The sequence below is a fragment of the Cryptotermes secundus genome, unplaced genomic scaffold, assembly GCF_002891405.2.
Source record: "Cryptotermes secundus unplaced genomic scaffold, Csec_1.0 scaffold2383, whole genome shotgun sequence".
Taxonomy (NCBI): Eukaryota; Metazoa; Arthropoda; class Insecta; order Blattodea; family Kalotermitidae; genus Cryptotermes; species Cryptotermes secundus.
In genome coordinates this window covers 50,339-63,714 of record NW_019729240.1, presented here as the reverse complement: position 1 = coordinate 63,714, position 13,376 = coordinate 50,339, and the positions used below count along the sequence as shown (strand labels likewise).

At 39.9% G+C, this 13,376-nt stretch overlaps 1 protein-coding gene across 1 annotated transcript in view; it reads right to left on the bottom strand.

Moving 5' to 3' along the window:
- Positions 1-1,271: 1,271 nt before the first annotated feature.
- LOC111865615 overlaps positions 1,272-13,376 on the bottom strand; it is a 48,758-nt gene continuing 36,653 nt past the window's right edge. The window contains exons 11-13 of the mRNA XM_023853792.2: positions 12,238-12,508; positions 10,966-11,160; positions 1,272-10,438 (exon numbers count right to left, since the gene is read on the bottom strand). Of these exons, the coding sequence (XP_023709560.1) occupies positions 6,629-10,438; positions 10,966-11,160; positions 12,238-12,508 (4,276 nt within the window). The 3' untranslated portion in view covers positions 1,272-6,628. The remainder of the gene's footprint in view (positions 10,439-10,965; positions 11,161-12,237; positions 12,509-13,376) is intronic.

Genomic DNA, 13,376 nt, shown 5'->3' with positions numbered 1-13,376 from the left:
ATTATTATTATGATTTTAGGACACGTTGTGTTGAAACACACTATACCTTGCACTGGCCCCAGGCAGATGCATGACTGGTGCGTGATAGACCTCTTTAATGTTTGTTTCGTAGTAAGTAACATGATCCAACTCTTTTTCCTTTCCCACACCAAAAGAAAATGCCTTTGTTCATCTTCCAGCTGCATGCACCAGGCAGGAAGTTACTAGTGCAAAATGGATCAGGGTTGGAAGAGGTTGAGGTCCAAGCGTTTTCTCGGAGAACGAGAAATATCTGACTTGTTCTCCGATGAGCTATCGGTCGTCCCTTGTGAGTCTGCTAGTGATGACTCACAATCTGATAGCGAGTGTGGCAGGGGTGAACAAAAAATTGGACCCACAGACAGTGAAAGTGAAAGTGACAGTGGCTCCAACGAAAGTGAGGGTAGCAACATTGCGTGGACGGCCGCATGGGGAAAAGTAGACAAAACGCCTGCTTTGGGACAGTTTACTGGAAATCCAGGGGTGAAGCAAATTCCATCGGACCCAACACAAGTGTCTGAAGTAGCAGAACTGTTGTTTGGAGACAGGGATACTCGTGTTGTGAATATGATTTCCACAATTTACAATTCGAGCATGGTTGATGTTCAAAGGAGACATGGACAAGTAAATAAGCCTATTTGTATTTCTGAGTATAATATGTTCATGAAGGGAGTTGATAGCCAATCAGTACTTGGCCTATTATTCTCTTCCTAGGAAAATAATAAAGTGGACAAAGAAAGTTGCCTTGTGGCTTATAAATTGTGCCATTTTCAATTCATTTTTGGTTTACAAAAATCTAAACTGATTCGAAATTGAAATACAAAGCATTTCTGATGAATGTGGCCTGGGCTACAGACCAGATGGTGGTGGCAGAATCAGAGTCAGGCACAGACTTAGTGCGACCGGGCCCATCAACTCCAACCCCACGCAATCCTCGTGTGGACACCCCTGGGTGACTCTCGGGTGATATGCGGAAACATACCCTTGTGAAAATTGTAAAGAGTGAACATTCCAAGGGGAAGCATCCTTCTAGGCAGTGCTGTTTTTGCACAGTTCACAAAAAAAGGAGTATGACTGTCTAAATTGCAAGTGCCACTTCATAAAGGGGAATGTTTCCAGAAATATCACACTCTCAAGCACTTCTAGAAGCATTGGTAAGTGTTCTCCAAAAATTTTAGTTCATAAAATTAATTAGGAAATTTTATATTAATTTTTAAAGTGAACAGTGCAGAAGTTAGGGTAGTAGGTTTAAAAATGCTGGTCCCCAGGGTGATTTAAATATTTAAATCGCCGGTCCGTGAAATGTTAAGCAAGAGACCAGCAGAGCTCGCTGTTTGCTTCATGTTGGTCTCTTTCTTGGCTTATTCTTTGGCCTTGAAGATGGAGGCAAGATGTTCCTCCTAAACGTCAGTTTACTTTCAACAAAACTACACGGTATTGTACCCAAGATAGAATACTTCAGAAACAAAAAGATTTTGGTACAGGAGGCCTGTGACAGTGTTTCAAAGTTCAAGCAGCAGGGTCCTTTACTAGCTAAATGGCTGCTCAACTACTAAGACATTCCTCACATTTTGTGTGGAATCTGAAGATTCATTATCATGTTCACAGGATCCTGCTGTACAGTGTACTCTCCATCCTCAAATATGTTTTACCTAGAGGGTGACATCATATTTCACACCCATGTAGAACATGTAAAATTGTAGTTTCCTGTTGAAGATAAAATTCCCTTTAGATTTTCTAAGAATGCAACTGTGATTTCTTACTATCATATATAACGTGGCTACATGCACATCAACATTGATGGCTATATGCACCTAGCTAATGTTCAGGGGGTTTGTCTTACACCATGATGATGAGATATGGACGTCTTCATTCATTTCAAGATAGAAAACTAGTCAGACTATGATGTGTCAACTGCAGTATTTATTTAATGTCAGATGAGGGACTGAATGATTATGAACAATGAAATGGACGAAATGTAGTTTAGAGTGGGACTTCTCAAGGGGCTATGATAGAAGTTGTACTGAGAGAAGCATCTCAGGACAGACAAGACATCTGGCTGAGATATGTACAAAAAAAAAGATGTGGACATTAATGGAGCTTTGGAAGATATTACAGAAAGTATCAAAATTCGGCCACAAAGAGTAGGATACTACAAGTTAAAGCAACATAAATCATGGTTTTATGGCATATGCTTAGAATTATTACATCATTCAGAGCAAGTCTGACTGTAGTGGTTGCAGAATCCAAGTGAATGAAGATAATCTGAACAAAATAAGGCATAAAAATAGTAGAAATTTCTTGAAGGAAAAAGGGGGGGGGGAAGGAATATTTGAAGCACAAAATCAGTTAGCTTTACACAAACACTAAAAGCATGAATATTTGGGATTTATAGAGGCATAAATAAATTTAAGAAACATTCCCAACCTAGGACTAACTTGGTAAAGGATGAGAATGGTGATACCCACAGTACTTTGAATGGAAGGAAGAATTACTTTTGTTGCCTGTTGAATATACATAGGATGTTAGGGTGACAAATACTTTCAGCAGAACCCAATTCTTGTGAGGGTCACACTGCTACTGAAGTGTTGAAACATAGTATAAATGGCCAGGTACTGATCAAAGTCTGGCAATACTGATCTAAGAAGAAGGTGAATAATTACAGTCTGACAGGCATAAACTTATTAATTTAATTTTGAATGAACTGCTACAACAGTTGAATGAATCTATAACTGAACCTACTGTCAGGTTTCTGAGTGGTTATTGACAGGGTTTGAGTTGGTTGGATTTAGCAAACATTTATACACATAACACATAACTTCAAATAACAATAACAGCCTCACTGGTTTACACATTCTTAAGATCACTGTTGACTGCATCACACATGAAGTCTTCTCTGTCTTCACTAGTTGTTTCCTGTTAATGAATTTTAGTAATGTCCTCTGCTAATTTCGTTACCAACTGGAAAATATCCAACAACTGAACTATACTCCAAATTTTTCCCATCTATAACCCCTTGGGATGAACTGCTTGGAAAACCCCGCTCATTGTTGTAGTTCATCTGTTGCTGTGGGAAGAATTCATTACTCAGCAATGGCCACCATATATTTGCTTATTCTGCGGATGTCTAGCAGTGGGCATAATTTATAGTCATTACTTAGCAATGGGTTTACATGCTACACTATTTATAAAAATGCTGATAAAGATGGCTGCAATAATTATTGAGGTATATCCCTGTTATCTACATAGAAAATGTTATCCAACACACTCAATTTGAACTCCATATGCAGACAAATTTATAGGGGATCATCAGTGTTGATTCTGTTGCAAGAGGTCAACCACTGATCAGCTATTCGAGAAAAAATGGGAGCACAGTGAGATAATACATCAGCTGTTTATGCACTACTGAATTCAGTATACCCATGAAACTGATTAGGCTAATTTAAATAAGTTTAAACTCAACTACTGTAGAGTCTGTGTACATAACCATTTATTTAAGTACTTCCTATGCAGAATGATCAGATGCTTTATCACCATTGCTTTTTAACTTTATGTTTGAATATGCCTTTATCAAGGTCCAAGAAAACCAAGAGGGACTGGGTTTGAATAGAACACACCACCTTCTGGTTTACTGGGTGCAGACAAATGCCATAAACAGTGAAACAGAAGCTCTGTCAGATAGCAGATAGCTAGTAGAGAGGCTGCTCTGATGGGAAAGACAGAGAATATTAAATATTGCATATGGCCATGTCCCATCATAAGAATGCAGGGCAAGAACAAAATACTAAGGAATCCTTAACAAATGTTCCAGTGTTTGAATATCTGGAAATATCAGTAACAAATCAAAGTTGGATTCATAAGGTAAGAGCAGATTAAATTTGGGGAATGTTAACTATCTTTTAGTTCAGAACTGTTTGTCTTCATGTCTGCTATGTAAGAATACAAAAATATAAATTTACTTGTAGTTTTGTTTGGCTTTGAATCTTGACCCTTTACATCAAGAAAAGTATGGATTGGGGGTGTTTGAGAACAGGGAGCTCAGGGGAGGAAGTGAGAGAATGATGGAGAAAACTGCATAATCTGTACTGCTTACCAAACATTAGGATGATAAAATCAAGGATGAGATTGGTGGAACGTGCAGCACACATGGGATGGACTGAGACTTCTAAGGTCCTAGGCATATATGGGAGAACAATATGAAGATGAATCAAAGAAACGGTGGGAGGGCATGAAGTGGATTCATATCCAAGTCAGTGTATGAACCAGTGCCAGGCTCTTGTGAACACTGTAATGAACCTTGCATTCCATAAGAGGTAGGCAATTCCTTCAGTAAATGAGAAACTATTACCATCACAGGGAGTCTGTTTCATGAGTTATCTGGCCCACTGAATGGGTCCCTCTTAGCTAGGTCAACAGTGATCTAGTGCATACATTAATCTCATAAAAATGACAAATTTTACAAAACAAATTCTTCTGATTTTCTCATTTTGTTTTAAACTTTAAAACTCTATAACCCATTAGTGAACTGAAAGTGAGGAAACCATGCATTTTAACATTATGTCATTTTAAGTAATTAGCATCTGCATCAGTTGTTTGCAACATATATCATCTGCTTATGTCTGTACATAAAAAATATGTTCATAAAAAATCTAACATTAATGGATGCTGATAGGAACAATAAACTTATCTTGCCCAGATTTAACCTGAAACCAATGTGTAGACAGTGGATGATAAAAGACTATGAAAAGGCACCCAGAATTTGAGCCACATTCTTAGGAACAAAGATTGCTAATTTCATCATGTATCTAATTACAAAATAAGGAAGGCCTCACAGAAGAGATGTTCTGAGATTAATGGTACACACTTTTGATTGTTACAAAAACAGTGGGATCACAACAATGCACAAAGCTGTAAGTTTATCTTGTAATACCTACAAATTGATTGCACAAACAATTTATATCTTTCCCATAACAGCATAAATATTTCTTGCAGCACCATTAAGGTGCTAAATACAATTCCACCATTACTTTAAAATTGTTAGAACAAAGTATATATCATTTTTTCCGGCATTCTTTTAATACAGCTGATTGGGGTCATTTATTTGACTAAACTATAGTCAGTATATAGATATATCTATATATAAAACAATTAAAATTTTCCAAAATTCACATTATACATATAAAAGTTTTAAAATCAAGTTTCTGTAAAATAATAACATGGAATAAAAATACTTTTAAATAACTACAGAAGATACTTAAGCCCTCTGTGTAGCTGTTAATACTACCAAGAATTGGGGTGTCTACAGGAACCAAGGAGGTTCTAACAGTTTTGCAAAACATATCTCAAGATTTCCTCCAAGAATATATCTGTGATGAGAACTGCTTCCAAGCTAAAGCAACAGCTGCAAAAGAATTTGCAAAGTGTATCAGAGAAATGTAGTGTGTGTGTGTGTGTGTGTGTGTGTGTGTGTGTGTGTGCGCTTAAAAAATGCTTGTACAATCCAGACTAAAACTGTATCAAACTATATATACTTACTCATACACACTCATACAACCACCCTGTAATATACAAGAGAGCTCACCCTCAATCCTATGTTTGTGGATTGCGAGAAAACAAAAGATATCACACACCATACACATTTTTCTAACTAAAATTAATAGCTAATGAACACATGTCCTTACACTTTCTATCTGATGAAAGTAAAACACTTCATCTCAAGAAAACAAAATTGCATTTTAAACACCGGGAAAGAGTAGCATTAAAAAGAGAAGCGTAAGTAAATTTTGTTACATATGAAGTTTGTGGCCCAATGCAAAGTGTACAACTGTACTGGTGTTTGTTGTATTGTTTGGAAACGTTAGTTCACACACAGTACAAAGTACATAAAATAAAAAGCAGAGTTCACTTTCATGAGATACTGTATCTTTGGTATTTTAATTCAACATTCAGCAAATGTTTCGCACTGAAGTTCTCTTGCAGTAAATATTTGCTTATTTCTTAATGTTCCATTGTATTTAAAACTAAATACAAAAGCAATATGCAATAACCAGTCACATGTGCCAAAACCATGCAGTTGCTCAGACTTTATAGTCCTAATGTAATATATTCTTGGCAGATATGATAGATCATGAAATCTGAACCAGCAGATTTCATACAGTAACCCTGATGCTGAACCAATGAAACTGAAATGAAACAGGCTGGCTTCTTGTTTTGGAATTAGCATTCCATTTTTGTGATTCAGGAACAGGAGATCTTAGATCCCCTGGTACTATGAGGCTGGTGACCATTTTTAATGGGGTAAATGGGGTAATGGTAGTAGTACTGAAAGAATGCAATGCTCAGCCAGCTGGACTGCACATATATACCATTGCAATAATGCAGTGCATGCCAGTAAAGATAAAGAAATTTTAAATTGCACAACTCTGCAACATTAGCGTAAATTTATATGACACAATCTGAACCAGAAATGATATTGCTTGTCTTGAACTACACACATTGTTCATTTATTGAATGTGAATAAAAGGTGTCCTGGTCCCATGAGCTTTCTTGCAACAGAATTCTGCAAAACATGCTGCATGTCATAGAAGTTTCACTTTCACAGAAGGACCTATCATAGCCATGAGGGGCGATTTAGAGCATCATAGGGCTGGCGAATGCCCAGTGCAGGATGATAGCCAGGTGGATAGCCAGAGGTGGATGCCAGAAGCCCTTGGTGGAGCACCATAGGGGCACTAGCTGCAGAATGACGCAACAGCTCCTCCTGGTGGCGCTGCAGGTACTGTTGATATAGTGGTGTGGTGGCTCCTGATGCATCCATCAAAGCTGGCTGGTGGTTAAGAAATGCCGGAGCTAGCTGGGGATAGCCAGGAGGTGGTCGTGGCTGTGGGTGGCCTAGAAAAGGAAATGGAGAAGGAGCAGGTGGCGCAGAGGTCTGCTTGTCACGGCCAGAATCAGTACCAGGAGGGATGTAATAGCCAGTAGGTGGACTTCGATATTCATCGAGAAACCCTGCAGCATCGCCATATAAGCCAAGTCCTGATGTTGCTGGGCCAAAGTTGAAGGCACTGCCAGGAACCACACTAGTCTGCACTGTCTTGAGTGCAATGGCTGATGGTTCTGAGACATACTGCTGGAATGCTGTTGTAGAGCTAGAAGAGACTGAGGTGTCACTACCACTAGTCACCTGTTGCTGTTGTTTCGTTTTACGCTTACGAGATGGCTTTGGTGTAGGTGTGGTCACAGCAGACACTGATAAAGGCGGGGCCTCCACAAGGGATGACACTTTGGTGGGGACCATGGAGAAGTCTGTCACAACTACAGACCTGCTATAGGTTGGTGCAGCAACATTAATTGCTGTGGCAGGGGGCACTTTGTTGGACAACACAGAAGGAAGGTCTGTCACTGAATGGTTATAATTTGTTTGTCCCTCCACAGGGGGAGTTGACTTGTTTGGTAAGCTGGTGGATATGTCCATGGTTTGGTGACCATAGCTTGAGAGCTCAGACACTGTTCTGTCATATGACGGTGGGCGAGCACTAGTAATGGTTGGAGCCGACTTACCAGGAAGCACAGAAGAAAGTTCGGGCACTGTCCTACTGTACACAGATTGCACATCGGAGACTTTACTGGATAACACTGATGACAGCTCAGGCACAGAGCGGTTATATGAAATTGCAGGAGCAGGCTGTGAAAACATGGCCATAGCTGCAGCTGCTGATGAAATAGGAGGCTGTACTGATCCTTGGCCAAATATGCCACTTTTATCTCCACCTGTTGCATAAAAAGGAGACCCATCACTTGAGAAACGATCCACAATGTGGGAGAGGTTGGTCAAATTGCTTATGGATGAGGGTGCTGCAGGTGAAAAAGGTCCCCTGTGGAAAGTAATATCATTTCCTACACGCGCTGTTGTTGGACTCTTTCGAAGCTGATCTGTAGATGGCTGCTTACTTGACACCTGTCGGGGTGGGTGTGATATATCAATCGGTTGTTGGATATTCAATGCTGTTGATGTCTGATGGTTTCCAATAGGAGATGTGACACACCGATGCAATCTTTCTGATGGCTGTATGACTTCCTCACTGTATAGTCTGTCGATTACGCGTGGGTCCATGGATTGATGGGATTTTTCAGAAGCCTGCAACACAGAATCTGAGTGCTGACCTCCATCTACTTCTGTTATTGCATTGGCCAGTATCATTTCTGAGACAGTCTGCTGCTTTGAAACCGGAAGCAGCCTTTCGCTGGCTTGAGAAACTGATATCTGTGGACTACATATTGGTATGGAGACTGGAGACATGCATACTTGTTCTATCACTGAAGAATGCTGGGCTTGAGGTATGCTTACAGGAGAGGTCTGATCAAATCTCTCACCTGTGTTCGGATTGCTGAGTGTGGAGTTAGCAAGCCTGTTACCTGTTGTGTGCAAGGGGAGGTTTATAGGCTGTGAAACGCCAACTGATGGAGGTGGTGGTGTTGCTGATGCTGTTGTAACAGGACTTGGAGGAGACTGATGCAATCGACTAGAAGTCTGATGGTGATGCTGAAGACCAGTGGCAGATTCAGTGTCACTATACAGGCGCTTCTTAACAGGAAACACAGCAGCAGGAGCTTTTGTGCTGGGACGTGGTACAGTCGAATCATACCCCTGGTGCCGATCAGATGAAAAGGGTAGTGCAGTGCTAGGAACTGTCACTGCTGATGCAGAAGATGGCTTGCTCGTGGAACTAGGGCGTGGAACTGAAATCTCATACCCTTGTTGGTGACTGGTACTGAAAGGCAGAGAGCTGCTGACAACTGAGGGTGCTGACTTGTGAAGAGCACTTGGTCTTGGCACAGTTATGTCATAACTCTGTTGCTGACTGTTAGTATACTGCAGGGTTCCAAGGAGTCCTGAACTAGTAACAGGCACAGATGGTGACCTACGTGCAGAGCTGGGTTGTGGGACAGACAACTGAAATCCAGACTGTCTCTCTGAAGTGTATGGCAGAGGGCTCGTAGAAGGAGACACTGGAGATGAGTAGCCCTGCTGCTGAACACTGGAGTATGAAAGGGATAGACTTCCTGGGATGTACTCCTCTGATGCTTGTGTACGAGCTGCCTGGTACTGATCAGTCAAGGGCTTACTGGTGTCATAGTAATGCATTACAGCACTATATGGGGGGACAGGTAAACCATCATAAGTCTGTGGTGGACCTGGTGTGGGGTTCCGGTATGTTAAATAGCCTGGATTATCATGTTGAGGAGGATAGCGGGGAGAATAGACAGGCTGCTGGAATGGGGAAGGTGACTGTGGGCTGCAGCTGCTGTTGCTTTTCTCTGGGCTGCTCTTCTGGAGGCTAGATGATGTGTCTTGATAGAACCCAACACGTATAGTGCCATTTAGAGGTGGGTATGAGGTAGTGGGCTTTGGAGTATCTTCTGGTCGTGGAGAAGCCATAACAGGAGAAGCAGCCATGGGAGAAGGGTGCAGAGGTGAGGGATAGGGGGCAGGGTAACCATCCAAGGGATCCATTGGGTCCTGACTGAAAGATGACCGTTCAGACATGCTACTACCTGTACTGACTTTTCTTTGCCGCTGTGCTGGTGCCACTGACTGCTGTGTGGGACTTGGTGCATCATCTATTTTCCTGTCTAAATCTTCCTGTGTGGGTGGTCTCACTCCCATGTCACCCACACTTTGTGGCCTGTCCGCTGAACCACTACACAAAGGCACGTCTGCTGGAACTGGACTCGGAACAGTTTCCAATCTTCTTTCCTCTGTGCATGCATCCATATCCTGCTGTGTTGAAACTTCTGGTTTTCGTTGTTTCTGCACAGCAGTTGTTTTTGGGGCTCCAAAAGCCTTAAACCAGACACTGAGGTCAGGTGTAACTTTCTCATGCTTGGAATCTCTGCTCACTGGTTTCTCTTCCTCAGCCACAGTTTTCTCATCTTCCTTCTTGATTTGTGGATTCTGTGAGCCTCCTGGCAGTGACTGGTTTTGCTTTTCAGGTGAGAGTTTGATGTCAATATCTCTTGGAGAAGCTCCAGTTCCTTCTGCACCAGTCAACAACAGAGCTGGCTTTTTGTCTTCTATTTGTGTTCCTTCTGAAGAGTCAAAGTTGTGATTGTTATGTCCAGCTACACCAAAACCTAGCACATCACTTCTGAGAACAGTTCCCAGGCTTAGCTTGGGCGTGGCTTCTTCTTTTTTCACCAATAAAGAGTTCCTATTTTCCTTGGGTTTACTACTCAGCCCTAGCACACCACTACAACCCCCCACTTCATCTACAGTTTTATTTGCACTCTGAATATTCGAGATGAGATTTCCTTTACTTTTCCCTGGCTGAAGGCGCTCAATTGTCCTCTGGACCTCACGACGACGTTGTTGGTGTTGTTTAGAGGAGTCCTTAATAGAACGCCGCTTGTTGGCTATGTCCTGTAAAATATTACACAAGGAAAATAAATGCCTTGTTGTGTACTGTATTGATTACTTCCAGTATCAAAGTTCCTGTCATTCTGCCCAAAAGTGAATATGATATAAAAATAGAAGAAATGTAATGATATAATGGACCAATAATTAACAGAACTTCAGTATAAATAATGGTTTAGATAAAGTACTTTCATCACCAACAAATCTTCCATCCCCCCCCAATAAAAAAATCAGGTGGAAGTATTTCATGCTGTTGTATATTTCAATATAGGGTACATATTTTTGTACATTTAATGGAAAGTAACATAATAAACTGGCTGCCATGGCTCTGAAAAATTTAACAGAAAAACTCCAAATGTTAGCCAGTGAAGAAAAACAAACTGCTGTCTAAGATCACATGGCTTCAACTTCATTATGAATTATGAAGTAAAGCAATTATGAAATTCTCAACAGGCTAGAACTCACATAATGCAGTCTGTTACAAATTTTCAATGAATATGTAACCACATCGGAATGTACATTACAATCCTTACCCTGCCATCTTTGTTGCTGCGTGATGTTCCTGACGAAGGCCGATCTCTGTCCAATTTAAGACTGTGCCGATACTCATTTTCTATACGTGACCTTACCATTTCATACTCTTCAGCACCAATAAGATGTGAAGGTGAGTTGCTTGCAGACGAGAACTCCGAAAAGCGTGGGGTATCATCCAACCATTTATTGATGTCCTGTGATCCAATCATACAGATTTCAATAATGGTTTAATAAAAATTAAAATCTAGATAATGAATATATGTTAAAAGGAGCCTAATGTTATAAATGTATTTATTAAGAAGACAAAATAAAGTGAAAGTCTTGTAAACACTGTTACATTTCCCAATTTTGTCCTCCAAATTTTCATCTGCTTATTGTCAGTATATTTTATACCTTAGCAGTTAATTTATCTTGATGGTTTACAGTATCAGATGGTAGGATGATGGATGAATAATGAATTGGAAAGAATCTGGAAGAAGTGGCCATGCGCTAATGGAAGTAGAATCCTGGAATATGCCTGGGGAACTCGAGGAACATCATGAAAACACCCAGTCAAGTAGCCAGCCCCCTTAACCTAGATTTGAACTGAGCACTTCCTGAATAAAATTACCAGAAATACAGCAGCTGGAGCGAAATGATCATTCACCTCCATCTAGTATCAAGATCTACATTCTATGGACCTTTATTATATGTCCCTATAAGTGTTCAAGTGGTTCATAGCTATTGGGCCAACTCTGATAATTTTACGACTTACTTAACTATCAACTCACAGGCCACCCTTTCTTCCTCCTTCTTCTCCTATTAACATATATTAAAATCCCCACCCCCACCCCATTTTTTTTTTTTACATTAATACAACTTATAGTAACTTTAATGCAAGAAACACTGTTCTGATAGCTTGGAATATCACTAATTATACATATGTCATGACTGTCTTAAAAATACATTAACACTTTCTGGTCCAATATTGGACTCAATCCACCAATTCCAATATCTTTCAATTAAAATGAAAAAGGGCAAATTGAAATTCTCCTTGACAGTTTGTCATATACTCAAATATGTGTACCTCAAACAGTTATTTGTTCAATTTAGTCTCACATACATAAAATCACATTCTTAACCACCGATGGATATTACTGAAACATTCATACAAAATGAAGTGGGCCTGGTCCCATGTCAAATAGGCACATAAACCTCCAAGAATGTATTTTTGCAATTTTGAAAGGGGAAAGTTACCAGCGAATATAATAATATAGCATAATTAAGTATACCTTCAGAGTCTGTTCTGTAGCTAGTTCTAGGGCCTCTATTTCTGCCACATTCTTGATGACCCCAGTTTTCTTCTTGCGTTTTGTACCGTTATGGCTGTGAGGCCTCTTCAGGTCAACAGTATCATCCTTTGTACTGCTTCCTTCAGTGTCCATACTACCTTCCCCCATGTGATCTGTCTTAGCCTCCTGATCCCTTTCCCTTATTACTTCCTCCCTTTCTTCTGCGGTACTGGACTGTACTGTGCATTCGCTCTCCGGACTGGGAATATTCCTGAAATTGGTAAATTACATACATACCTTTAAATAAGTAGATTCTAAAGGGTTCTGACAAAGGTTCATAACACTCAGAATTACTGAAATTTTTTACTGTCCATTGTCCAGTATTCTATAAAACTAGAGAACACATTTTTGAAACTGGATCTGTTTCTGTCCCCAGGTGAGATGGGGAAATACCTGCTGTGTTAGGTCCCTTAAAAAGAGTTAACCTCAATCACTGGACAACCTATGTCAGCATAACTACAGTTATATAATACCTGACAACAAGCTCTAGTTTTTTAGAATAGTGGACAATGGACAAAGTCCAAAAACCCAGTAATTCTGACATTTAAATAAGTTTCATACATCCTTATCAATATCCCTTAACATTTTCCACTGGTACCACACTATAATAAAGTTCAGCGCCCCCACTTACACATGCATAGGCCCCTACATATACATGCATACCAAAGTTAATAATATTCTTCACTTTTTTATGTGTGTTACAGTTTAGAGAAAAACTTAACACTCTGGCAAAATTTTAGATATGAGTAATAAATTATAAGTGTCAAACAAAGTATCAGTTATCTTATACAATATATATTTCCGTCACTAATGCAGCAAAAGGTTTATAGTCACTTTAGTTCTTCATTCATGACAGGTTTTGGCCATACATTGCGAACATCATGTGTCTATCGCTATGCTAAACTGCTGTACACTGTACTGCATGTCACAACTGCATGGGGATAGTTATCGGTACTCCTTAAGTCAAATTAAAATTAAAAATTAAATTAAAATTATTCATTTAAAAATATGTCAACCCTATTAAATTTAATAAAAACAATTAATTCAGACCATTTTATGGGACCTATCAGGCAATCTTT